Here is a 24799-nt window from a genome sequence, read left to right on the forward strand (position 1 = left end):
GGAAGTGTGGACACAGACACACAGAAGGAAGCCGACCATGTGGTGACAGAGGCAGACGGAGGCTGCCACAAGCCAAGGAATGCCAAGGATTGTGGGCAACCACCAGGAGCTGGAAGAGGTGAGGAAACACCCTCCCCTGGAGGCTTCAGAGGGGGCCTGGCTCTGCTGACACAGCGATTTCAAACGTCTGGCCGCCCGAACTGTGAGGGAATACATGTCAGTTGCTTGAAGCCATCCAGGTAATTTGTTACAGCAATCACACGAAACTAATACAGGTTCAGCCTGAGAAGGTGTGCTTCTGAAAATTGTCCAAGTGGTGCTGATGCTGCCTGTCCCGGGAACCCCGGCCCTTCAAGCACCATTGCTTTATGCAACCGCAGAGGGCCATCTGCCAGCTCAGGGAGAGCACGAGGGTTGCCCAAATCTCTCTAGGGTCACCTGGCCGGAGTCCGGAATTAGGAATGTGTAGAGTTAGAGAACCACAGGCTGGGGCTCAGGACGGGCCCAGCGCCTGCACAGCAGTGGGAGGGAAGGCAGGCAGGGGTGGCTTTTTCGACCCCCAACCTATGACCTTTCACCCTACAGAGGGCATCAGGCACTTCAACCAAGGGAGGCCCATTCCAATGGAGTTTGGTCAGGAAGGACATCGAGTCTGCACCTTTCAATGATCACTCAGGTTAGAAGGTAAAAGCTGGTCCCCCAACCCCCAGGGGCAGGGCGTGAAGGGGCCATGGGATGGCTAAGGGACTCCTTTGCCGGGGAGCGGGGACATTCTGCAACCTTTCTCACTGTAGGGTGACAGCTTCCCCATCACAACCCATGTGCCCAAACCCTCTTGTCTCTGATGGCCCAGAGAGGGGCTTTCCTGGTCCAGCTTCTCCACTCAGCTCTCGGCCCTAATAAAGCTTCTAAGAGCTCGTGAAAAATTGGTGTCATATCCTTGCAGCTACCTGACTTCTTGATTTTGTGTCACGCTTTTGAAATAGCAAGGTGGATTTGAGTGTCATTTATATACTTATCCAGGAAAATGTATTAACATCTTGTTAGGTTTGGGGGTTGAGTGAGAGCAGTAATGAGCTTGGGTGGGATGACCAGGCAGGTGGTGTCGAGTGGGCAGGGTGGCTGCCCCATGCTTGTGATCGCCTGTCCCTGCTGCAGGGGCAGTGGCCCCCTGGCACTTGGAGCTGCGGTTGAGCTAACAATTCACCTGAGCAATCTGCACATCAAAGTTGGTTTTGTCGGCAGACTGGGGGTTTTCGGACCACCTTTCACGTCCCTGGCTGGAAACCAGCTAGGTTATCATCAAGGGAGACAGCCGGAGTGACCTGTTGGGAGCCAGTGACCACGTGAAGGGCTGCTTGCAGAAGCCCTCGAGGTCCTCAGGGGGGCAACGCTCTTGAGTGCACGACTGCCCAGCGCAGACGCACTGCTCTTGGGGCCGGGCCGCGGGACGGGAAGAGCATCCGTCCATCTGTGCTCCTCAGAGCTCGACGCAGGTCCAGTCGGGGGAATAAAGACCACCTCCCTCACTTTTCATGTCAGTTCTCAGATTTTCTTTCTTTTTTTGGCCATGCCTCTTGGACTGCAGGATCTTAGCTCCCCGACCAGGGATCGAACCTGGGCCCCCTGCTGTGGAAGCGCGGAGTCCTAACCACTGGACCGACAGGGACGTCCCTAGTTCTCAGATTTTCTAATAAGGACAGTTCCTTGTATATTACCTTCACATCATTTGTCTTTCACAACAATAAATACAAATAATCTCCAATAACAATCTTGGCCTAGAACAAAACCTTATTTAAAATTTGACATCCTATGTAGGTCCTTAATAATTATGATTCTGGATGAGTAGAATTTAATGACTAAAATTATGGTTTTTAACGTGTCAGACTTCTCAAATGCTGAATAGAACTTCCCAAATAAATAGCTGTTTGTCTTCAGTCCCATCAAAAATTACTGAAAAGATGAATTGTGTATGAATGTCTTTTTAAAAAGTAGCTACAAATCATTAGATAAAACTATAGAAGAAAAATGTTGATTTGGTGTAGGAAAGGCCTTCTTAAATAAGAAATGCAAATATAAACTAAAAAGTTTGGCAAGTTTGACTAAATCAAAATTTAAGACTTACACACGATACCTTAAAGATAAGTGATAAAATGGGAGAAAAAAATGCAGGATGTGTCAAAGAACTGACTCAAAATTTATAGAAAACTCCTATAAATCAGCAAAAATGACACCAAAGGGTAGTTTTTTAAAAATGAGAAACAGATATATATAACAAAATTTTTAAACAGGAAATAAAAATGGTCAAAAGACACATGAAAAGATGCTCTACTTCACCAGTAACTCAGGCAATTAAAACGAGATACAATTTCTTAACCATCGGACTGGCAAACAGCAAGTGTGCTGCAGGGGGAAAGGGGCCTCTTTTGTCCATTGTCGACAGGTGAATATTCAGCAGGGTTTGAAAAGGGCAACACAGCAGTGACTACTGAAAGAAAATTCGTCTTCCCTTCTACCGGCAAGTCCCACTTCTACACGCTTGTCTTAGAGAAACATTCACTTGTGTATACAAATAGGTAAGTCAGATGAAGGCTCTTCATGACTTACAAGCGGTAAGAACTGAAAAGACTGTAACAGTCCATCATGAGGTCATGGTTAAATGTACCACGGTGCAGCTCTCCAGAGGAACACTACACAGCTATCAACAAGAACACTGGGTGAAAACGTATATACCACACTGTACATCACACGAAGGGGAGAAAACAAAAATATATTTCTATGTCAAACAGAGAAAAGACAAATATCATGATATCACTTATATGTGGAACCTAAAAAATATGATACAAATGAACTTATTTACAGAACAGAAATGGACCCACAGACATGGAAGACAAACACGGTTACTAAAGGGGAAGGGGCAAAGGGAGAAATTAGGAGCTTGGGATTAACGGATACACACTACTACATATAAAACAGATGAACAACAAGGACCTACTGTCTAGCACAGGGAACTATACTCAGTTATCTTGTAATAACCTATAATGGAAAAGAATCTGAAAAAGTATATATATATACTTTATACTGAAAAAGTATATCTATATCTGAATCACTTTGCTGTACACCTGAAACTAATACAACATTGTAAATCAACTAATAAAAAATAAACTAAATGAAAAAAATTATATTATAAATGTATATATTATATAACATATTATATAATATATAATAATAATAAATAAATAACAAAACTAAACTTGTTTCTATATACACAGGTAAATAAATCCACAGAAACACAGCTGAAGGATGCCTCCCTACCAGTGGGTACTTCTGAGAAGAGGCAGAATGTAAAGAGATTATTTTAACACGTGCAGAGAGGTATTCACAGATAGCTCATGAATTTAAAAGTCTTACTTTTGAAATGTGAAAAATAAAAGTGTGTCAGATGAAGGAAGTGCACATCTATTTCTATCAAAATAAGTAACATTAAAAACACTGGTATCATTGTGTCATTTTCTAATTTACACACACTTAGGTTTATCCAAGTATCACACCGTTGTACCATAAGACTTTATTTCACAAGTGATTTTAAATTCCGTAGCCACAACTTCCCCACGACTCACATCCTTTTTGCTATGTTTTAAACTTTAGATACAGAGTTTGTTAAAAGAGAAGCTAAGAGGGAAAGACACATTCCTTCTGCTGAATAACATATCCTATTCAACTTAAAGATGATTATTAACCTTTTGGGTATCAAGAATTGAAACTGCTGGGGCCACATTTATTTGTAGGTCCCCAAATAGCCCTGAGGTCTAAATAGAAAAATATCTTTTATAAACTGTAACAAAACTCTCACCTCAAAATAAAACACTATGAAATTTACACAACTATATCCTTATTCAACATTTTTACAATATCCGGAAACCTACGGGATTTTTAGAAACGACAATGAAAATAGTTTTACATTCAGAAAACAGAGCTTATACCAACATGACATAACCTGAAACCAGGCACCTGTGCAGAGTCCATACAGTTCTTAAGTCACCCTGGTTAAAAACACACATTCTCAGACACCCAGTACATGTGAGTCAGAACAAGGATTTGAATGAAGAGAATTCCAATGAGATTAGCTTTGCCTGTTTGTTTGAATGGGGTCTGTTATTCAAATTCCTTAGGATGGCCGAGAGGCTCACAGGGCTGCTGGTAACATGGCCAGGTTTATAGCATCCTTTTCTGGTTTTCATCCTGTTTGACAGAGCTGTGAGGTTCCAAACCAGCTTCTAGAACTTCTGCTCAAAAACTGGTGTTAAAGTGCTTCAATGCGACCTCCCAAAATCTCATAAAGCATCAAACCAACACAGGCCACTGCCGTGCCTGCAGCTGCTGGTTTCATTTTGTTTCTCGTCTTCATTTTCTTCAAAAACAATATAAAGGTGTCCCATTATGATGAAATGATTCTCTCAAAAACCAAACTGTGTTAGTGTTGATTAATTAGAGTACTGATACTTGGGCAGACTTGGGAACATCTCAGTGCCTCCGCAGGGTAAGATGCTGACTCTGTGGCTAGCCTGGTGCCATGGGGTGAATGCCTGGTGGAGCTCCCCAAGCATCCCCTCTGGATTCTGCCCCTCCATGCCAAGGACGCAGCCAAAAGCAGAGCGATGGCCCAGGCCCGGCTACACAACCTCGCCCAGGAGCTCCTACCATCAGAGCACTGCAGGGCTGTGCCTTTCACATGAGCCTTATTTCAGGCTGGGTCAGGGTAAGGAGAGATTTTGCACGCAGCCCTGGCATTCAACTGAGTCCCTCAAAAATGAGCTAAATCAAACCAGGCAGTGGTGGTTTTTTGTTTTTTTCCATTTCTTTAAAAGAAAGCAAAAAACCTCCAGAGGAATTGTTTTAGCCTCTTATTTTAAATGTTAATGAAGAAACATGTGAATTCAAGGGCACAGCCGTGAGTAGCTGATTCAAGAGTTACAAGGACGTTTGAAACAAAGTCTAAATGCATGGAGAGGAGAGCAACCAGCGTTTTCAGGAAGAGCTGTTTTGTTGTAAGTTCTTCATGGCAACAGCCCTCCCTCCCGCTGCCATGATTATGTACCCAATGCCAGCTGTTGTCGCAAAGGGGACTTTGTTTTATAAGGATCAGTCGTGATGGGTCTTCTGCCATTCCTTCCCTAGAAGACCACTGTCCAGCAGGCCCAGCTGAAAGGGGCCCAGCATGCCCAGCATGAGCCTGCCGCCGAGGAAACCGAGGACCAGACGCAGACCAGGGCGCTGAGGGATCCTGTGAGCCGGGCACCCACAGCCAAATGCAGAATCCAAACAGTTACCCACGTGGGACGAAAAGGCTCGCAAGGGAATACTTGGGTAGCGCGTTAGGATTTCCCCAAATACTGTGAAAAAGAAAAAGTGTGTCAGCACTTCATCCTATAAAAGATAGATTGCGACTAGCAGTTTACAATAGTTCCTGATAAATCTTAGCACTGCAGGGAACACCTGCATTGTATCAGGATGGGAACTGAGCGAGCACATGTCTCCAAGTGAACCTGGGGGTAAGCACTGCACCTGACATCCGTCAGGGCTAGAACTCCTTTAGCGGAGCTCAAGTGAATGATGAAAAGACAGTCTTCCGTCTTAATGCAGCGTGGATAAGGGGGGAAATACTGTGATCCTGCCAGAGGCCGCAAGAGTCAAATCGTCCCTACTTCTTAGTCTTAGCTCATTTATTGGCCCCTCAGGGGTGCTTTACTTCATAATAACTTGGTACCCATGGTTCTTCCCTGGAGACAGCAGGCTTTGCATCCACTTCAGGATTGGGGTGTGGCCCACCTCACGGGATTGTTTCACAGCCTCATCTCCACTCAGCAGACTTCCAGAGACCCGATCGTCCACAGCACGGAAGGAAGCAGACAGAGGCAGCCTGGACTGGCCACGCTGCATCCACAAATCCCACTTTCCAACTGACATCACGAACTCTATCCTCCACTGCAGAATGAGTGAGTAGCAGGGGTGCCCGAAGTTGAGATGACGAACTACTGCAATTTTCGATCCTATTTCTGAGGCATCTAGTGCCACCAGGAGCTCGTGGGGAGGTGCTGCAGAAAAAGTCACGAAGGTCCGTAATGTCACGTGTTGCATTTCTCAAAGGTAGCCAAAGACATGCAAGGTCTCTGAACGACGCAGTCATTCCAGCTTTTCCCTCCCCACTCCCAGCGGTAAGCTTGGCGCTCGACTGGCTGTAGAACACGATTCACATAAGCAGATAGAAAACAGTCACTGTCACACCACACACCCCTGGATCAGATGGGGAGGAAACAGTTGTAGAGGTAAAAGCGATGAATGGTCCATCTGTGTTGTCACAGCCATCTCTACGTACATGAAGGCTGCAATTTTTTTTTTTTAATACAAGGCTTCACATCCACAAGAGGCAACTGAGAGGCACTGAAGTGACTTCACATCCACTCCAAAGCCATTTCAGCTGCCAGAGTCCCGAGTTTCTAATAATCAAGAAATCTCAACACGAGGGGTGATTCCCAGGCATCTCCCCAGAAAACAGCAAAACTGACATTGTCTTAGAAATATTTCTTCTATCTAGTTTAATCATAACTCACTCAGATATTAAAAAGTATTAAAATATACTTCAACTTTTCCCCTAACTGTATTTATATATAAATCCCTGAGAGGGTACCTGTCAAGTTGAAATTCACTATTTACAGTTAACAGACATCAGGAGTGCAAGCAGACACTGGATCTACAGCAGGGCGGTGCTGTCACCTGCCAGGAGAGCAAACCAAGTCTCCCTCCCTAAAGAAAAAAAAGGGGGAAAGTGCGCGGTGGAGGTGGGGGGATTGTGCCAACACTGCACAGAAGCAGCGGGCGGAATCTGCCGTTCATTCACTCTTGGGTGTTCGGAGGGCACGACATGATAATTCCACGGGGCACCGTTGATCCCTCAGCATTGCCTTGCTTTTCCGCCCTTTTTAGATCTCAGAGTAGTGGTGCCAGGGATGATCAAGGCATTTAGCTAAATCTGGAGCAGAAAACAGGCAAAACAAAGCAAAAGCAAATAAGGAAAAAAGGAGGCAAAGGGGTCAGCAGGGAATGTATGTGGTGACGGAGCTGGGGGGGGACACTGCTCATCAGTGCCGCATCTGGAGGGGAGGGAGGAGGGCTGAACCCTTGGTGAGAAAAATGCAGCTAACCATTCAAAGCAACGAAAATACATAAACACGAAAATGATCTCAAAGGATATGGATTGGACTGTCAGGGAAACGGGTGTTTCTCTCCACGTCGGGGACCAGCTTTCATCTCATCCAAGGGGACTTGGCCAACCTCAACTCTTAGACACGAAAGTGACCCAACAGCCAACTACATCAGTGATGCTCAAAGTGGGTCCAGACCTCTGTGCCTTTCTTCTTGTGCCCTTCTGGGATGAGAGAGGAACTCACTAAAATCTGACTTTAAGAGCTGTATTATCGTCACACCTGTCTCCCACCAGTCTGGGTGCAGCCTGATGGTCTGTTTATTGAGATTTGGGGGAAGGTGAGTGTGAGATGCTCAACTCTGAAGGATGGGGCAGAAGAGGGAGAGTGGCGCTACCCCGCCCACATAATGAGACAGACACGTGCTCATTACCGCATAGCCAGGGAGCACGATTTCCCCTGCGAATCTAGAGTTATAATAAAGAGCTTCCAAACTGGTCTGTAATATTTTAAATCTATGGCTTCTGAGCAGAATAATATTTAAATAAAGTGCTGTTGGTAGTGCATATGTGAGAGAGACTCTGCAACCCAGATGGCCAGAGATTCATTAGAATTTCTCAGTGCTTTGGAGATAACTCCCTCGGAGAGCTCAGGGCCCGGGGCAAATCACATACATGCTCTGCCGAAGTCCCAACATCTTGGAAATTCTACAAAGTCGGCATAAGGGTAAACTGAAGATCAGGGGCAGTCATCAAAGGAAAAATGAAAGTAATTCCACACCAGGGATTCCTTGGAATTGAGTCAGGAGGCGGAAGCAACCCAGCTCACTCCAGGCAAATTTGCCTAAAACATGTTTGCTTAAGTATTCAATTGTAATCCCTGTTTCTCTAAAAAATTTACGCCTGCCCCCATTTCAGCAGTCTGCAGAACACTGGGTTCCTCATGCTTTTTGCATCTTCTTTACATTTTAAGGATATCTGAATTCAATTTATCCAAGAGCACATAACTTACTTTTGTATTTCTAGTAATAATTTATTAGATTTGCCCCTATTTTCTTAAATACTTTTTTCTTATGTCAATATCTATTTTTGAATATGTTCAAGACTTTGTATACAGTTTATCTAAAATCCCTTGCTTAAAATGAGTTTAGTCCTAGCAATAAATACGTGCTTCTCTATGCAGTCTCATACTTTGACAACTGGGTTTTTTCATCATTTTTTAGCACTGGATGGACAAGAGAGCTTAAAAAGTAAGACACAAGGAAATCTGATTCCTCTATCTTACTTGATCATTTTGCTGTAAAGTAAATGCCTCCATCAGATGGAAAGAAATATTCTGCATCACTTAATCCAGTTAAGAACATGCAGTGCTCACGGGCACCCACGTGAGATGGAAAGGCAAAGACCCAAACAAACAGCAGAAGGGGGGAGAATGCCACAAATTCTGTGTGAAATCATAGAGATATCACAAGTAGTCATTGCTAGAAACGGTACTTTAAACAAAGGGTCTTCAGACAAATGCATTAAAACCATCCTACGTACGAAGAGCCCCATCTTTGTATGGGGCTGGTAAAGTGCTGCACGTTTGACTGTGATTAAAAATACAGAATTATACAGAAAATGCCCTTCTGACAAACTGGTCTTAAAAATTTCTTAACGGAGGTGCTAAAGATAAACTTTTAGGTAAAACGCCCACTAAGTGTACTGACTGCTGGGGGAACTGGTTTTAGGCAAATCGATTAGTGCTATGACCAATTCACTCTTGGGTGCAGGCTGAACAAACACAAACGTTTTCTCTGGCCGAAGGAGCCTGCGGGCACGGGGACGTGTGGTGCGTAAAAGGCAAGGGCCGGGCGGAGGTTCTGCGTCCTTCCTCCCGCCCACCCCCAGACTCCCCCCAAAAAAAAACGCCGGGCCCAGCCGCTGCTTCTCTGCCTCTTCCGCCTTCCTTCTTTCCTCCTTCGCCTCCTTGTACCGCCACTTGGGGAGCTGCAGGTGGGTGCTGTCCTTGGTGCTGCCCTTCGCCGCGCGCTCGGGCTGGAAGGCGGGCGCGGGCGCCTTGCTGATGCGCACCTTGGGGATGACCACGCCCGGCCGCACGCTGCTCCGCCGCAGCAGCTGCAGGGACAGGAGGCTGGCCTTCCGCGGGGCAGCTGGCAGCTGGGAAGAAGACGTGGAGCTGGCTCTGGGGGCCCCCTCTCTGGAGACCCCCGCGGTCTGGGAGGTCCGGAATCGCTGCTCGGCGCCCTCCGCTTTGTCCCTCTCTTGGGCTCGCGTGTCCGGGTGCCCCCGTGCCGCCAGGATTTCCTGCACCGCCAGCCGCCTTTTCCCCACACAGGGGGGGTTCTCGGGGCACATGGTCTGGCAGACGACGGCCACGGCGGGGCTGTAGAGGCTCGTGGTCATCCTGACCATGTGGTCCAGGGCGCCCCCATCCTCCAGGCCTTGGCGCAAGCGGGAGGTCAGCATGGACCGCACAAACTCGGTGAGCCTCTGCAAGCAGTTCTTGGAGCCCGCAGGCTTCGGACCCGCCTCGGGGGCCAGCGGCAGCTCTGGCTTGTACTTTTCCCCAAACTGCTCTGGGCAGGGTCGCTCCAGCAGCCTCTGGATGACGTGGACCGCTTCGAACCTTCCCGTGTAAGTAGCCCACTCCTGGGACGACATTCCGCGGTGAGGGTCCCTGGCGTGGACATCTGCCCCTGAAAACCACAAAGAAGAAACAGGAATGGGTGGATGCAATAAGACCTCCCTTCCACAGGCAGAAAACGAAAAGACAGTGAAATGGATCAAAGGTGAAACTTCCAAAACCTTCTAACAGACCCTACCCTGGAGCTGGGCCACCTGGATGAACCCACACCTGACCATCACCTCTTGCGTTTACTACTGTAACACAACCGACCTTTTGTTTTTGCGGTACGCGGGCCTCTGACTGTTGTGGCCTCTCCCGTTGCGGAGCACAGGCTCTGGACACGCAGGCTCAGCGGCCATGGTTCACGGGCCCAGCCGCTCCGCGGCATGTGGGATCTTCCCGGACCAGGGCATGAACCCGTGTCCCCTGCATCGGCAGGCGGACTCTCAACCACTGCGCCACCAGGGAAGCCCCACAACCGACCTTTAAGTGTTCCACTTAATGGTTTATCTTTCCTAAATAAAACCCCCTAAACTCAGCACCTAAATCGTGGAATTTTTTTATAGAAATAAGATTTCATGGCTTTCCAGCAATGGAGACACAATCAGACCACAAAGGTGCTTTGTAACACTTGGCAGATGATACTAGAATGTTCTAAAAATACTAACAGTAACTCACAGGCAAAGCATTCAGTGTCCTATTTATTTATCATCTCCCTTTTTCCTCCAAGATCTCTTGTGGGGACGATTATGGTTCTTATCTTACAGGAAACGTGTGGTCCTTCACTTTTCGTGCTGGTGGTTAGTTGGTCGTGGGTCGTGGGCTTCTCCAGGACAGAGGCAGTTTAAGCAAAAACTTAAGTCATTTTTGCTTCCTTAACACACATAGTTCTGGCTGGTAGGAGGCATGCATTTAATAAATGTTTGTTACAGAATGGATGGTGGTCCCAGTGGCTGAGGGCACTGCTGGAGACCTCGAAGCTGGTAAGAGAGAAGTGCTCAGACCTGGGTCCTGACCCTCAGCTGCCTGCACTTCCCACCACCCTGCTGGGGGGCTCTTCCTCTGTGACACTTTCCTGTGTCAACAGGGCCAGGGCCTAGTACTCAGGGACTTAATCCAACACTAATCTAGGTGCGCTGTGAAGCTGTTCTGTAGGCGCGGTTAGCATCCACAACTGGTTGACTTTTAAGTCCAGATTACCACCCAAAATGTGGGTGAGCCTCGTCCAAGGTCTTAGGAGCAAAAGTTGAAGTTTCCTGGAGAAGAAAGAATTCAGCCTGAAGACGGCAGCATCCACTCCTGCCCAGGTCTCCAGCCCACTGGCCTGTCCTACAGATTCCAGGCTTACCAACCCCCTAAATCACGTGAGCCAATTCCCTAAAATAAATCTCTTAATATATATCTCCCATCGGTTCTGTCTTTCTGCAGGACAGAGGCTGCATCTCCTACATCCTCACGGTCTCCCTTACACTGGTCACTTCCTTAATAAATCTCCTCCGTACCAGCCACTGCCCCCTCTTAATACTGCAAAGTTAAACTTCAGCTCAACTTGATAAAATGTTCATAAGTTTCAGCTTGGTAGTAAAACAGAAATTAACCAGGGATTGCTGTTCAATTAATCTTGGGCCAATCTCAGCCAAATATACAGTTAAAAATCATTCAGCATTTCAAGTCCCATTAGTCATATTTCCACTGGCAAAGCAATGTGGGAAGTAGGGCAGTTATCTAGTCTACCCAGGGACCAGGCCCAGCAGAAGCTTCTGCATTTACATCCCACACAGACCGGGGTGTCCGGCATGCGATGGCTGGTGAATATGAACGAGAGCAGCAGGGGGTCTCAGCGACTTCCCTGCCCCATAGCCCTCAGTGGCCCCCTGGCTGAGGCAGACGCAGCTCACCTGAGCTCGCCCGGTAATGCTCTTAATTCTGTGACACGTTAAAGAACATATCAGAAGAGTGGTAATTATTGGGAACTGGAGATCACGATGGAACTCATTAGCTACAGTACAATTTATAAACGGACTCAGATGAAAAGGGGGCAGTAAAAATGTCATTGCAAAAAATAGATTGACACATTAAACCTTAATTCGTTGCACGTCACTTAAAAAAGGAGCAAACTGAAAAATTAAAATCTTAATGAACGCTGCTTGAAAGAGACATTTTTCAAATGCTAATGGAAAACTAAAGGAACAGCTGTCAAAAGTTGAGTGCACCTCTTCCTTTTCAAAATCACCTTGGAAAATACAAACACTGTAAAGAACGGAGGCCATTCTGACTGTAATGCAGCTCAAGAATCAGCTATGCTATAAATTCGAGATTCACTTCCTTAAGAAAGTACTATTAAGGGTAATATTAAAGGCCTGGGCATAGTCATTAAATCATGAAAGGCAACTACTGACGATTAGCACGTTATACTTATATCTTTTTAGAAAATACGGAGCACCTCTGACAGGCCAAAGTACCCATCGCCTGCCCCAGAGACGCCCGGCATCCTCATCCCCTGACCCCATGTTGTTTCGCCCAGGGGTCCAGCCGTGCAAAGGCTGGGCTCCTGCCAATGAGTCCATCTGCTGCCACGTTAAGTGCTGTGAGCTGTCTACACAGAATCCTCTATTTTATTCAAGGCAGCAACTACTCAGTTCTAGGCAATGCATCATGACTGGTCTATCCCTGAGTTTCAAAACTTGGCCATACTGACATTTGGGGCCAGATGACTATTTGTTCTGGGGATTGTAGGGCTTTTAACAGCATCCCTGTTCTCTGTGCACTAGATGCCAGTAGCATTCCACCAGCTGTGACAACCAAAAATGTCCCCTGAGGGATCACACACATCCCCACCCCATTGAGGATTATGGTTCTGACCTCGATGACCTGCCACGTTGTTCCCCGTTCTCCCAGTCTCCCTTACAGCTGGTCAGTGAGCCCCAAAGAGAAGGCTGCGGCACCCTGATCGAAGGGACCGATGAATCTGAGGCCTGGAGCTCTGGTGACCATCGTGCAATCATGAGGTGACCAGTCAACACACTGGCAGGTGGTTGGGGGGCCGGGTGGAGCTGAGCGGACAAGAGGAAGAAACCTGGCTCTGTGATGTCCTCATGGAGTCCAGGGCCAAGCTCTGCATGGTGACTTCCAGTGAGGTGAGACAGACAGACACTTGCTTTCTTTAAGCCACCGTCAAGTCAGGATTTCTGTTACTGGAAGCAGAAAGCATTCTAAAAGGGACTAAAGGAAAACAATCTACCTTCCGTTGCTCATTCTTAGGACGCTTTCCTCCAACAGTCAAGGCCAGGTATGTGGGACCAGCAGGAGGCAGGCAGAGCCCAGGGTGCGTCACTTCCTTTCCTATTTATCTATAAGCCCCCATTCCCATGTTATCTTATCTATAAGCCCCCATCCCCATGTTATCTACCCTTCAGAGCCCCAATCTGGTCCCCCTCCTGCCGAGAGACCCTGCTGGTCATGTCAGATAGTTAGACATGAGCAGGTCCCTGCCCCATCCTGGACGGGGTCATCTCTCCCTCCCCCATCTGGACACTGGTGATTAGAACATGCCCAGAGAGCCTCCCTTTTGTGGTCAAGGACTGTTAAGTCTCCAGCCTTATCAAGACCAAACAAGATAAAACCACCAGCACAGGTTGGTGCAGGCATACCAAGACCTAAAAGGTGACTCAGTAACCCGGGGTTCATTACGCCGTGTTTGTAATAAATTAGCATTGTGGTTTCTGCATCCATCACCCTTCTGTGGGTTTTGCCCGGGTGCCTGTGGGTAAGCGCCTGCGCAGAAGGAAGAAGTTATATAACCTAAAGCTGTCGATCAGCTTGGCAGTCAAATGATGCAGGACCTGAGGGGCTTTCCACCACTCTGAAAAACCAACCCCAGCCCTACCGCGGGGCTGCTTCCAGTTTCCAAACAACCCCGCGCCCCTTCTCTCTCTCCGGAGTGTACTTTTGCTTTGCTTAATAAAAAGCTCTTGCTACTTAAAACTGCTCTATGTCTCTGGACTGAATTCTTTCTCTTCGAGAGGATGAGAACCGAGGGAAGAGCCTTTTTCCGCCGGTGACAGTCACCACAAGACCACTGTGGACCGGTCCTTACAGGCCTCCTCCTGTGCTGTCTGTGGCCTGTATCTTGGGCACTTGGGGTATACGCAGGACGCAGGGTCACAGGGAAGAGCCCTTGAAGGGGGTGGGGCAGGTGATCCCACCCTACCCTCAGGCATTTCAGTCTCTCAGAGGGTCTCAGCAGGGCTCAAGCCCACAGCCCGCAGGGTAGCCAGCTAATGAGCTCACACTGGTTCATTTTCCAGTCTTCCCAATCTGGCTTCCTTATCCCTGACCAGCTTCCAAGGGTGACTTTCCAGAACAACCACTTGTCCCACGGTTGGCTCTCGTGGGTGCCCAGGCTAAGACAGTGCCCTTGGTGATATGAAATGCCTTATTTTTAGCCCTTTCTCTGCCTAATTACTTGACACTATTCCAACTTAGTCACAGAAAATTCATGTTTTCCTCTATAAACAGAAAGAAACCTCTCTGGTGATATCATATCCTTCGGCTTTCCAGAAACACATAGTCAGGGCTTGCCTAAGACAAAGATGAGCACACGATGTACAGCGGGAGTGCCTCTGCTCTCTGTTCGGTAAACGGGCCTCCTACACCTTCCATTCCATCTGCTTTGCTGCCCGGAATCCCAGGGAGATTCAAGGCTTCTGTTTGCTTGTTTTTGCTCCGCAAGTGCCGCAGGAGTGACACCAACACCTCAGGTATGAAAGCCAGCTCTCTTAAGCCAGTCTGGAACCTGCCAACCTCCACCGGGTTCTGCTTCTCTTCAGAGATGATCACGGCTTCCCTCATATGGCTTCTAAGAGCATTTATTAAATACACCTGTCACTTGGGGGCATTAATATTCCACTGAATTAACAAGGCTCCGCAACCCTATCCCCAACCCCTGGGATCTCAACAGCAGAGCTGACGTTACTCCTTGGGATGCCAAAAACCAAGGAGCCAATATATCAGCTGTTCAGAACTTGGTTATATATATATATTTTTTTTAATTTATTTATTTAATTTATTTATTCTTGGCTGCGCTGGGTCTTCGTTGCTGCGCGCGGGCTTTCTCTAGTTGCGGCGAGCGGGGGCTACTCTTCGTTGTGGTGCGCGGGCTGCTCCTTGCGATGGTTTTTCTTGTTGGGGAGCACGGGCTCTAGGCGCACGGGCTTCAGTAGTTGTGGTGCGTGGGCTCAGTAGTTGTGACTCGCAGGCTCTAGAGCACAGGCTCAGTAGCTGTGGCCCACGGGCTTAGTTGCTCCGCGGCATGTGGGATCCTCCAGGACCAGGGCTCGAACCTGTGTCCCCTGCATTGGCAGGTGGATTCTTAACCACTGCACCACCAGGGAAGCCCGAGAACTTGGTTATATTTCTATTAAAAGCCTGAGTTCTGGTAATTCTGACACTATTTCGTTCTGCCCAACAAGGTAAGATAAGAGCTGATATGCACCAACAGGTTATGAACTATTGGAAAATCTAAACAGTCTAGGGGGGCATTCAATTCAATGATTCATTATTTCCAAAAGGAAATAGTTCTTATTGAATATTATGAAACTGCAACTCGGAAATTCAACCCAGGTGCAGAAAGACACTCAGGTTCAGAAGAACACGGCACTTGAAAAAATGAGAATGAGATACACAGTTTTATCCTAACTATTAATATGTAGTAATGCTCGTGCCTTTTGCTTTTAAAATGATCACAGGATGACCTGATTCTGTAAACATCAATCCAAAAGAAATACCCAGATTTTAGGATCTTTACAGGCTTAGTTTTTCTTAATATTGATAAATTCAAACGGAAATAAGAAGACTTTAAAATACTGTTGCAAATTGTTTAAACATTTCAACAAGTGTCCTATTGCTATGTACCAAACCCAGGAAAGGCATTCAATCACGTATTGTTTTTTCTTTTAAAACGTACACACTCATCTGTAAGAAGAAAATGTGACCCACTTTCCTGGGAAAAAGTATAAGGTAACTTAGCGGCAATAGTAAAAAAGGAAAATATTCTGTAAGTTAAACAATAAAAGCCTTAGAGGGCAGCTCAAAAGCTCCCTGGAAAAGGTGTCAGATTTTCTTTTCACTTTTCCCTTCATTTCCCATTTACATTAGTTATATCAGTGGTTTTCAACAAGAGGCCACTTTCCCACTAGGGGACGTTTGGCAACGTCTGGAGATATTTTTGATCGTCACAGCTGGGGGGTGCTACAGTCACCTAGTGTGCAGAGGCCAGGGACGCTGCTAAACACCCTACAACCCACAGGACAGCCCGACCACGAAGAATTATCTGGCCCCAAACATCAACAGTGCCAAGATTAAGAAACCTGAGTTACCCTCCATAGAAAGTTTAAGTATCTGATCACAAGGATATTTTCAAAGGGAAAAATATACCATAGTTTTCCATTCATTTAACACATAATAGTGAACACATAAAGTCACCAGTAACAATGACAACCAACAATGACTGATGGCTTCCTCCATGCCAGGCGAGCCCCTGAGAGCTGTGAAGTGTGAACTCAATACACGTCATGACCTCCTGCAGTAACTACTGACATTCACCGAATTTTACAGAAGAAACAGGCCCACAGCAGGAGGTGACTGGCCCTGGGTATAGAGAGGCTGAATGGTGGGGCTGGAATTTGAAACCAGGGGTCCTGATTTCCAGGTTGGTTCTATTGGCCATTCTGTTCTGACCAGGTACAGTTCAGGAACAGAGGCACTAGAGGTCTGCACTCACGTGGATTATTCTAGACTTTGATGGGGTTGTGCTCACGTTGACAGGAACAGGAAAGGTAGGGTATATAAAACCTAAGGCCAAATTTGTTATCCAAATAACTAAGGGAAAAGAAAAAGAAACACATTAGCATTGAACACACTGCCCTCAAGCAGGCCCATCTCTCGCGAGATCTGAAAGGTTCTGTGATCTGTAAATGCCTGAAACCTCTACCAGACTCAGGGAAAAAATGACAGCAAATCCCATGCACGGTCCAGACTGATGAGAAGGCAATTAATCCGAAAACAAGAGGGTTTGTAATTCAAATTAATTCATTGGGGAAAATGCCTCGACTGACATCGAAAGTTTTTGGTTGTAAAAGGGAATTGCTAATTTACACTCAATTATAACTAGATCCAGAAGCAGTAAAAGCAGATGAAGCTCCCCCCAAAACACAAAAGCATCCTAATCACCATTAAATTAGGAGGAACCATCCCTCCCTGATGTCACTGATAAACCCTGTGGAAACGGCTATCTCACTTTAAAAAAATGAAACTGTCACTGAGTCAAAAGCACAACCAATGAGATTAATTTTAATTAGGATCTTTTTTAATTCCAAGAAGGTTTTCATCTTTGAAGCCTCTGTCTTCGCTTAGTGAGTTTATTTTTCTTACAGCATCCCCTAAAACACTTCAGCTAAAGCAGGAGAAAAAAACAATCCAAAGTAGGTTTGTAACAAATCCTGTAACCCCAATCTAATCACAAGGAAAAAGACAGATGGGCTCAGGTTGGGGGACCAGTGATCATTGGCCAGTGTCAAGACCAAGTCATGGACAAGGCATGAAGACTGAGCAACCTCTGGGGACCAGAACAGACTGGGGACGTGTGACAACTCAGTGTGGGAGCCTGGCTGGGATGCTGGAACAGAAAGGGGCCATCTGTGGAAGAACTGGTGACATCTGGATAAAGTCTGGACTTCAGTGACTTGTACTGTGCAGTTTCTGCCTCTCGGTAAGATGCTAACATGGTCGGGGGAGGGAGGGCGGTGCTGGGTCGGGGCTCTGTGGGTGCTCTCTCTACTACCTCTGTCGCTTTTCCATACACCTAAGATTATCCCCAAATGAAGGTTTATTTACAAAAAGAAGCAAGTTGTCTAAACAGAGCTACTAGCCCAGGCTGATGCCTGGAAGAATTTTAACGTGGTCCTCGAGATACTGAGACTGGAGGGGATGCCACCTCTCTGGGAGCTCGTAGGGCCAAGCAAGACCGGCTGAACCCAGTGCCAAGAACAAAAACAAAATAAACTAAGATCATGAAATTAAATACTGGCGACAGCAGCATCTCCCCCTGTGTGAGATGCTCCCTCTGCGCCTGGCCCTGGGTGTGTGCTTCACATACATTTTCTCATTTTATTGCCAGAATAACCCAATGAGGTTGTGCCCTAACAATGATCATTAATTCCATTTTAGAGTGAGGGGGAAAACAACTAGAGATTAGTCACAAGGAATTCAGCTCAGTAATTCCTTAAGTATGTATAGCCCCAGGGAGTTTACAAAGTGATGTATTTCATCCTCAGGGAGGTGGGGAAGAAGTCATTACTCCCATTTCACAGATGAGGACAGAGAGGCTCAGAGGAGGGGCTTCCCTCAAGATGATGAGGCCAAAAGGGCAAAGGGGGGCCTGCCGTGCTGGCCCAGCCTGAGAACATTCCACTGTGATGCCAGGCAGAAAGAAACTGCCCCACACAGAAACCAAGACCCCTAAAACCGAGTCCCACTCCCGCAATTTATGATGAACCTCTCTACCCAAAACTTTAATCCCTTTCTTGTCCCACTCCTGCTCTCCTCAGGATGGATGCAAATCAAAGAAAAGCGGGGATTGAAACCGAGCAGGACCCTGTGAGGCCTTCCCGGGTGCGAAAGCCCATCTGTGTCCCGTTTCTTGTTTGTAGAAAAAAGGCTTTAGTCTCCTAGGCCTTCCTCGAGTTCCAAAGAGCAGACTCAAGCAGTTAATGACCAGGACAACAGAGTCACAGGACTCCTAGTTCCTCCTGAAGGGATACAGGTGACAATCTGGTGCATATCTCTGAGCTGTTCTGCAGAAACTAAGACCCCCTCCCAGTGGCGGATGGTGACTACACTGACCACAAGCACTAGATCCCAGACCGGCTGGAACCCAAAGGTTGATGGTTGAGGCTCCTGAAGCATCACCCTGTTACCTCACCACCAGCTGATCAGAAGGTCAACAAGCTGGTCAGGCAACCTTTGACCCTCTCCCCTAACACCATCTTTAAAAACCGTTGCCTAAAAGCCATCGGGAGGTTCGGGTCTTCTGAGCCTAAGCCGCCGGTACTCCTTGCTTGGTGCCCTGCAAATAAACCCTTGCTTTGCTGTGAACAACCACCGTCAGGGTATGGCTTTCTGCACTGCAGGCACACGAGCCCTCGCTCAGTTACAACATCATATGACCACGTGACTCCACCCACCAGCAAGCAGACACCTGGGAGGGCTCCTGGGTAGACCCTGCCATCCCTTTGCCCACCTTCAATAGGACCATCTTGCCGGCGTCAAGACCAGAGCACACGTTTGTGAAGAAAAATGCAGGCAGGATGAGGCTAGGGGGTGAGGAAACAGGAGGGCTGGCCTATGGGGTGACCAGTGCTGTGACCTCCCAACCCACCCTGAAAGCAGGAGCTTTTTTTTTTTTTTTCTTTTAAAAATTAAGACTGGGGTGATTTATTAATCTTGTTAGGAATTCTGATACAAAGCACAGTAAAAGGCCACAGACCAGTAAATAAACAATGTGGCTTTTGGCTACTTTACATCTGCTGCTACGGACCTAAGAGGAAAACACGCTTTTTCATCACTTAGAGTGAAGGAGTACAAATGGCAAATAAAAGTTTTTATCACGTCTCTGATTAAAAAGTTTAATAAAGCTTTAAGTGTCTGCTGGTTTAAATATTACCAACCTAAAAAAATACTTTAAAAATTTTTAGTTAACACAAGATTTATAGAGAAAGTTACTTGGTTTTGAAGGCAATGCAGTTGGTTCCTATGCCATAAGAAACTTATCCTCCAGCTTTATGAATTAGTAAAGTAGCAGACCGTACGATAGGCCTTGAGTCACATAAATTTATATAGGTTATTAGCGTTATCTTTAAATGTACAATATAAACAAAACTGTACATGTATGGCATATTAACTTTGTTTTCCAAAACAACAGGCAACTCGTTAGCTAAAGACACCACAGTCTGCAAAAAGGCACATCTGTATAAGATATATGCCCTTTTCTCCTCTATGATTGGGTTAGGTAGTCTGTTTACATTTCGACAAAACAATAAACACAGTGCATTCTATTATTTCCGTTCTATTTTTCACTTTTGTCTTCAGCAGCAAATTCAGGCTTTTAAGACACGGCATTAAAGAGTTTAAGAGCAGTGGGTGTTATTCACGATCTTCCGAAATGTAAAAACTGGACGTAAAAACTAGAAGATGGTCCAAGAGGCTTAAAAATCAGTATCACCACACACCCCCTATATGTGTATAAATTCACTGCCTTAAAAAGTCATCTGTTACTCAAATTTGAAAAATTCCACAAATGCACTATCCGCTTTCAGTGCCGTCACTGTCACTTTAAACCATATTTTAGCAGAGTCTACAGTGCAAATATAAATTCTTTATACTGGCCTTTGGGCAGCACTGAGGATCCAAGACAAGGCAATGCTACTCATCGAGGATAATGGCAAAGGACTTCTGTACTTTTATTTTTCCAATCTTTAAAAGCTTATTTGATCAGTAGCATTTTTGTAAGAACATTATTTTTTTTAAAGTACTAAAATACTAGGGCTTTTTGGAATAAATTTTTTAAAAAACTGTACAAATACCATTCCAGTGTCAATGACTACATATGGCTAGGGTCACTGAGGAGTTTCTGCATTTTCTAGCAAAGGCAGTCTATACAATGGGGGGTGCGAAAGCTCCCGTTTGTAAGTCTTTGGTGGCAGTTTTGGTAGGTGAGGGCTTGAATTCTGCCTTGGTGGAACAGGGGGCACTTGAGGATGAGCAAGATTATTCTGACTAGAACTGAGCACATAGCGTCGACGCGGTACCCTTGGAGAGGGTGCGCTAGGAGGAGTGTTTGGAGAATTGGGACATGTACTATCGTCTCTGAACCAGTCTGGATCTCTGTGAAGATGTCCCAGTGGAGGTGGCTGAAGAGTAAACGGACAGTTTATAAAGTGTTCTGGAGGCCGAAGGGGAACTGGTGGAGGGGTATCGGGAAGAGGATCTCTCGGCGGCGGCGGTGGTGGACTATGCAGAGGCCCGTCAAATGCACCAGAAGGAGCAGGAACTCTGGGTTTTACCTTTGGAGGAGGAGGCTGTCTTGGCAGAATAGCAGGGGGGTCATCATCAGATTTCATAGTCCCCTTGGAATCTGAAGCATCCTGATCAAATTTTTTTCGAGGAGGAAGTGGAGGGGGAATCAGTGGCCCTTCACTTAGTTTATGTAAACTACCACACGAACTAAAGAAAGACTTTGAATGAGGCAAGAGGACTGGAGCGAAGATGCTATTGCTTCCACAGGAACTGTTGAGATCCACATCTAAAAACACACTAAGGTCTGAAGAAGCAGATACTGGTGGAGGAGATGGTGTATTCGGAGAGGTTGGTGCTGACACCGTTGATTCAAGCTCTGTTTCAGCAATCCGACTAAAGCTTATTTTAGGTGGTTCTCTTTGTAATGGTGTTGGATGACCTCGTAAAGTACCTGAGGTAGAGCCATGTCGGCCTGTATTAGGCCTTATTCCAGGAGATTTTAAAGAGAAAGTTGATTTCCTAGGAAATCGAGGTGGCTGTTTGCGGTTTCGGGGTTCAATTTCTAGTGAATTGTTGAACAAATAATGTGTAAACTCGTTTTCAGAAGCATTTCCCATGGGGTTAAGGTTTTCAAAGAACCTCCTCATTTCTGGTTCTATCCGTAAACAGTACGGCTGATTCTGATATTGACGAATTTCTCCAGTAATTTCAGCTACTTTTTTCCTCTTACTGAAATTGATTAAATCTTTCCCTTTCTTTTTTAAAAAATCATTATTCCCTTCTTCAGTCTTCAGAATATTTGTTAAATATATTCCAAAAAAAGACACACAAGGTGGACTGATTGACTTAAGTTTCACTAGATATTTTTTAAAATGATCTTGACTTAATTCCACAGCTTCATCCAAAATTTTCCTTTTTCTCTCCTCAAGGTATGATCTAGTCTACAGACTCATACTGAATTTACTGCACTGACGATCTCTAATACACCACTGAAATTATTCAAATCTTGAAAAACTTGCAGAATTTCTATAATTCTACTTAGTACTGCCACCCATTCCTCAAAATTTTCTGCGTCCACAATGCGCTTTTCAAACCAGAGAGTGAGATTTGTGGTGTGGCGAATCATTTTTAATAAATTTGGAGAATTTATTTATCTTCTTTGGTCCATACACTCCCTACAAGTTCAGAAGGTTGAACTTTCCTGTAGAGATCAGATTCCAAAAGTGTCAGCTGACATGCAATTTCTATTGGATGAAGTGTCATGAGATCAAATGTTTCAAACTGTCCTGGTCTGCTGATATGCCATTCAGTTGGTGGAGGTGGACTTTCAAAGGTAATATTATGGCTTATTCCATTTGCCTGAGCTTGTTTCTTCCTCTTGATGATCTTAGCAATTGACTCTACCCATTTCTTCAGAGCTTTCCCTCTGACACTTGAAATGAAGGATTCTAGTCTTTCAAGCAACTCCAGGTCTCTTTCAAAGTCATAAAAATGGTGTTCAACCCTGTGCCGAAACACATTTAAGATCCTAAGTTGTACTGGCTGGACATATTCCTTGCAAAACCTTTTAAGGTCTGCGCTGATTGGCTGCTTGCCTTTCTCTACTGCCAATTTATCTGCTTCACTAGGTTCTGGCTCTGGAATTTCAAATCGTTCAATCAGTAAGCTTAGCAATTCCTGTGGTTTACAAAATGAACAATACGTAGTAAGAAAAGTGCGAACAAAATTGGGATCTGCATACATGTGATGTGTTAACCTTTCAATTAATTTCACCACAGTTCCTCCTTTAATAATGGGGATTCCACTTCTACTTTGCAAGTTGTCTTCAAAAACAATGTTTTCCTCAGAATCTTTTACCACAAAACGATACACTTCAGGACTCGGTAATCGAAGTGGTTGCTCATTTTCTTCCTTCAATAATACTGAATCTAGCATTTGATGTAGAGTACTATGGTAATGAAGAGAAATAAGTGCTGCCATCCGATTATTTTTCTCTTCAGCAAACTTAGCAAATATTATGCTGTTTTCATCTTTGGATACTAATTCAAAAGCATGTTTGCACTCACAAGTATCTTCTTTACCACATATTTGTATTTTCCTCATGACAAATTTTTCTTTTAATCTGTATTCTGCACTACTGTATCCTGGAAGGTGTGACTGGCTGTGACTGGGTCTGTGGCTAATCATTAAGCCATCGAAGAGAAAAATATGCCGTTTGTGTTTAGCACCAATTCTGGTCAATGGGCCTTCCATAATAAATTGATTACAACACTGTCCAATATCTTTGCCTTCCCATCCATCTATGTTTTTCTGAATTTCATTCATTTTTTTAATAGCCAGGTGCTTGCTTCTTAATTGATGATTATAAAAAGGCAAACAGGATCCCCAGGTCAGCATCTAGGTGAATACTGCTTGTAAATTCGGTCCACACTACCTTGGAGATTTATGAGAGCAGTAACAGCTTGGTTCAAACATTCTCTGTCTTCATGCTCTTCACTACATGCTTTCAATTGCTTTAACAATTCAAAATAGTGCCAACAATGATACACTGGCACCAGCATAAGGCGTGGAAGGACATAACGAACTGCCTCTTTAAAACCATCAGCAATGGACTGAAAGTGTAGAGCCACTGCGGGTCTGGCCATTAACTTACTGAAATGCTCATTAAATTTTGGTGAAAGAATATCCTGTGATAATGTTTCATAAGGATCAAATGCTTGTTCCTCTGCCAAATCTTCAAAACAGCTTCCAGCTAAGGGACGAGGGCTGCTTTCATCAGTCATTTCAACTGTGTCTTCAATTAAACCTAAAAGTTTCACGGTCAATTCATGTATTATCTAAAATGTTACTGAAAATCTTTTCAATATCAGAAAGTTTAGACAGCTTTCTGTCAGAAATAAAAGCTTCTCAAAACACTTTTATGATCATATTTAGTTCCCGTAGATACTGTCTTTCTTCTGCAATTTCAGTTCTGACAAGGTCATAGTAGTTTAATTCACCTGAAGAACCAGGTTCATCTTCACAAAGAGAAACCAAGCCTATGTCATCCTGATCCAACATGTCCATCAAAACCTTATCTGCAGGGCTTCCCTGGTGGCGCAGTGGTTGAGAGTCCGCCTGCCGATGCAGGGGACACGGGTTCGTGCCCCGGTCCGGGAAGATCCCACGTGCCACGGAGCAGCTGGGCCCGTGAGCCGCGGCCACTGGGCCTGCGCGTCCGGAGCCTGTGCTCCGCAACGGGAGACGCCACAACAGTGAGAGGCCCGCGTACCGCAAAAAATAAAAAAAATAAAAAACAACCTTATCTGCACACATTGACACTTTAATGTCCTGTTGGGATATTTCATAATGTCGGATATTAAATACATAATTACCAGCCAATTTCAAAATATGAGCTGAGATATACTCTAGTACAGCCACAATATACAGGGACACATGGTAGTCCACTTTGTACCCTAAAACATCCTTCAGTGAAGGATGGATTTTGTCCACAGGCAGTAAGAGGATTTCTTCGCTTTCGTCTCTCTATGGCAGACTATGCATCAGCAGTAGCCCACTTATCCATTGGGTGAGGAAAGGTCTTTTGAACTCGCTCCTCCACATCTTGAACAGTCCTTGGTTGGGCCATGCATAATTTATTAAGCAGCTGAAAAATCAGCTCTTCAATATAATAGAGAGACTCTTCATCAGCTGAGAGATTGGGATGTACTTGCTCCTGAACCTTCCGCTGGGCCGAGACCAACAGTCCCCGCCATGTCGGACTGTTGTCTTCGCTGACGAACTCGTACGTATGCGGCGCCTGCGGCATGGCCCCGGCGGCAGCGCCTCCGTAGCGGGGGCGGCCCGCGGGCCGAAACGGGCCGGGCCGGTGGCCTGACAGGCAAGGGCGTGGGCCG

General features: G+C 45.7%; 1 protein-coding gene and 1 pseudogene across 1 annotated transcript in view; both read right to left on the bottom strand.

Annotated features, from left to right (window-relative positions):
- Positions 1-9115: 9115 nt before the first annotated feature.
- The window catches only part of ANKRD33B (ankyrin repeat domain 33B), a gene marked incomplete at its 3' end in the record, with an annotated part of 80387 nt that continues 64703 nt past the window's right edge, over positions 9116-24799 (bottom strand). Inside the window, exon 4 of the mRNA XM_024767206.1 lies at positions 9116-9900. Within this exon, the coding sequence (XP_024622974.1) occupies positions 9116-9900 (785 nt within the window). The remainder of the gene's footprint in view (positions 9901-24799) is intronic.
- On the bottom strand, positions 17741-23979 carry LOC112414636 (son of sevenless homolog 2 pseudogene; annotated as a pseudogene).

Source organism: Neophocaena asiaeorientalis, unplaced genomic scaffold (assembly GCF_003031525.2).
Source record: "Neophocaena asiaeorientalis asiaeorientalis breed wild unplaced genomic scaffold, Neophocaena_asiaeorientalis_V1.1 scaffold112, whole genome shotgun sequence".
Classification (NCBI taxonomy): domain Eukaryota; kingdom Metazoa; phylum Chordata; class Mammalia; order Artiodactyla; family Phocoenidae; genus Neophocaena; species Neophocaena asiaeorientalis.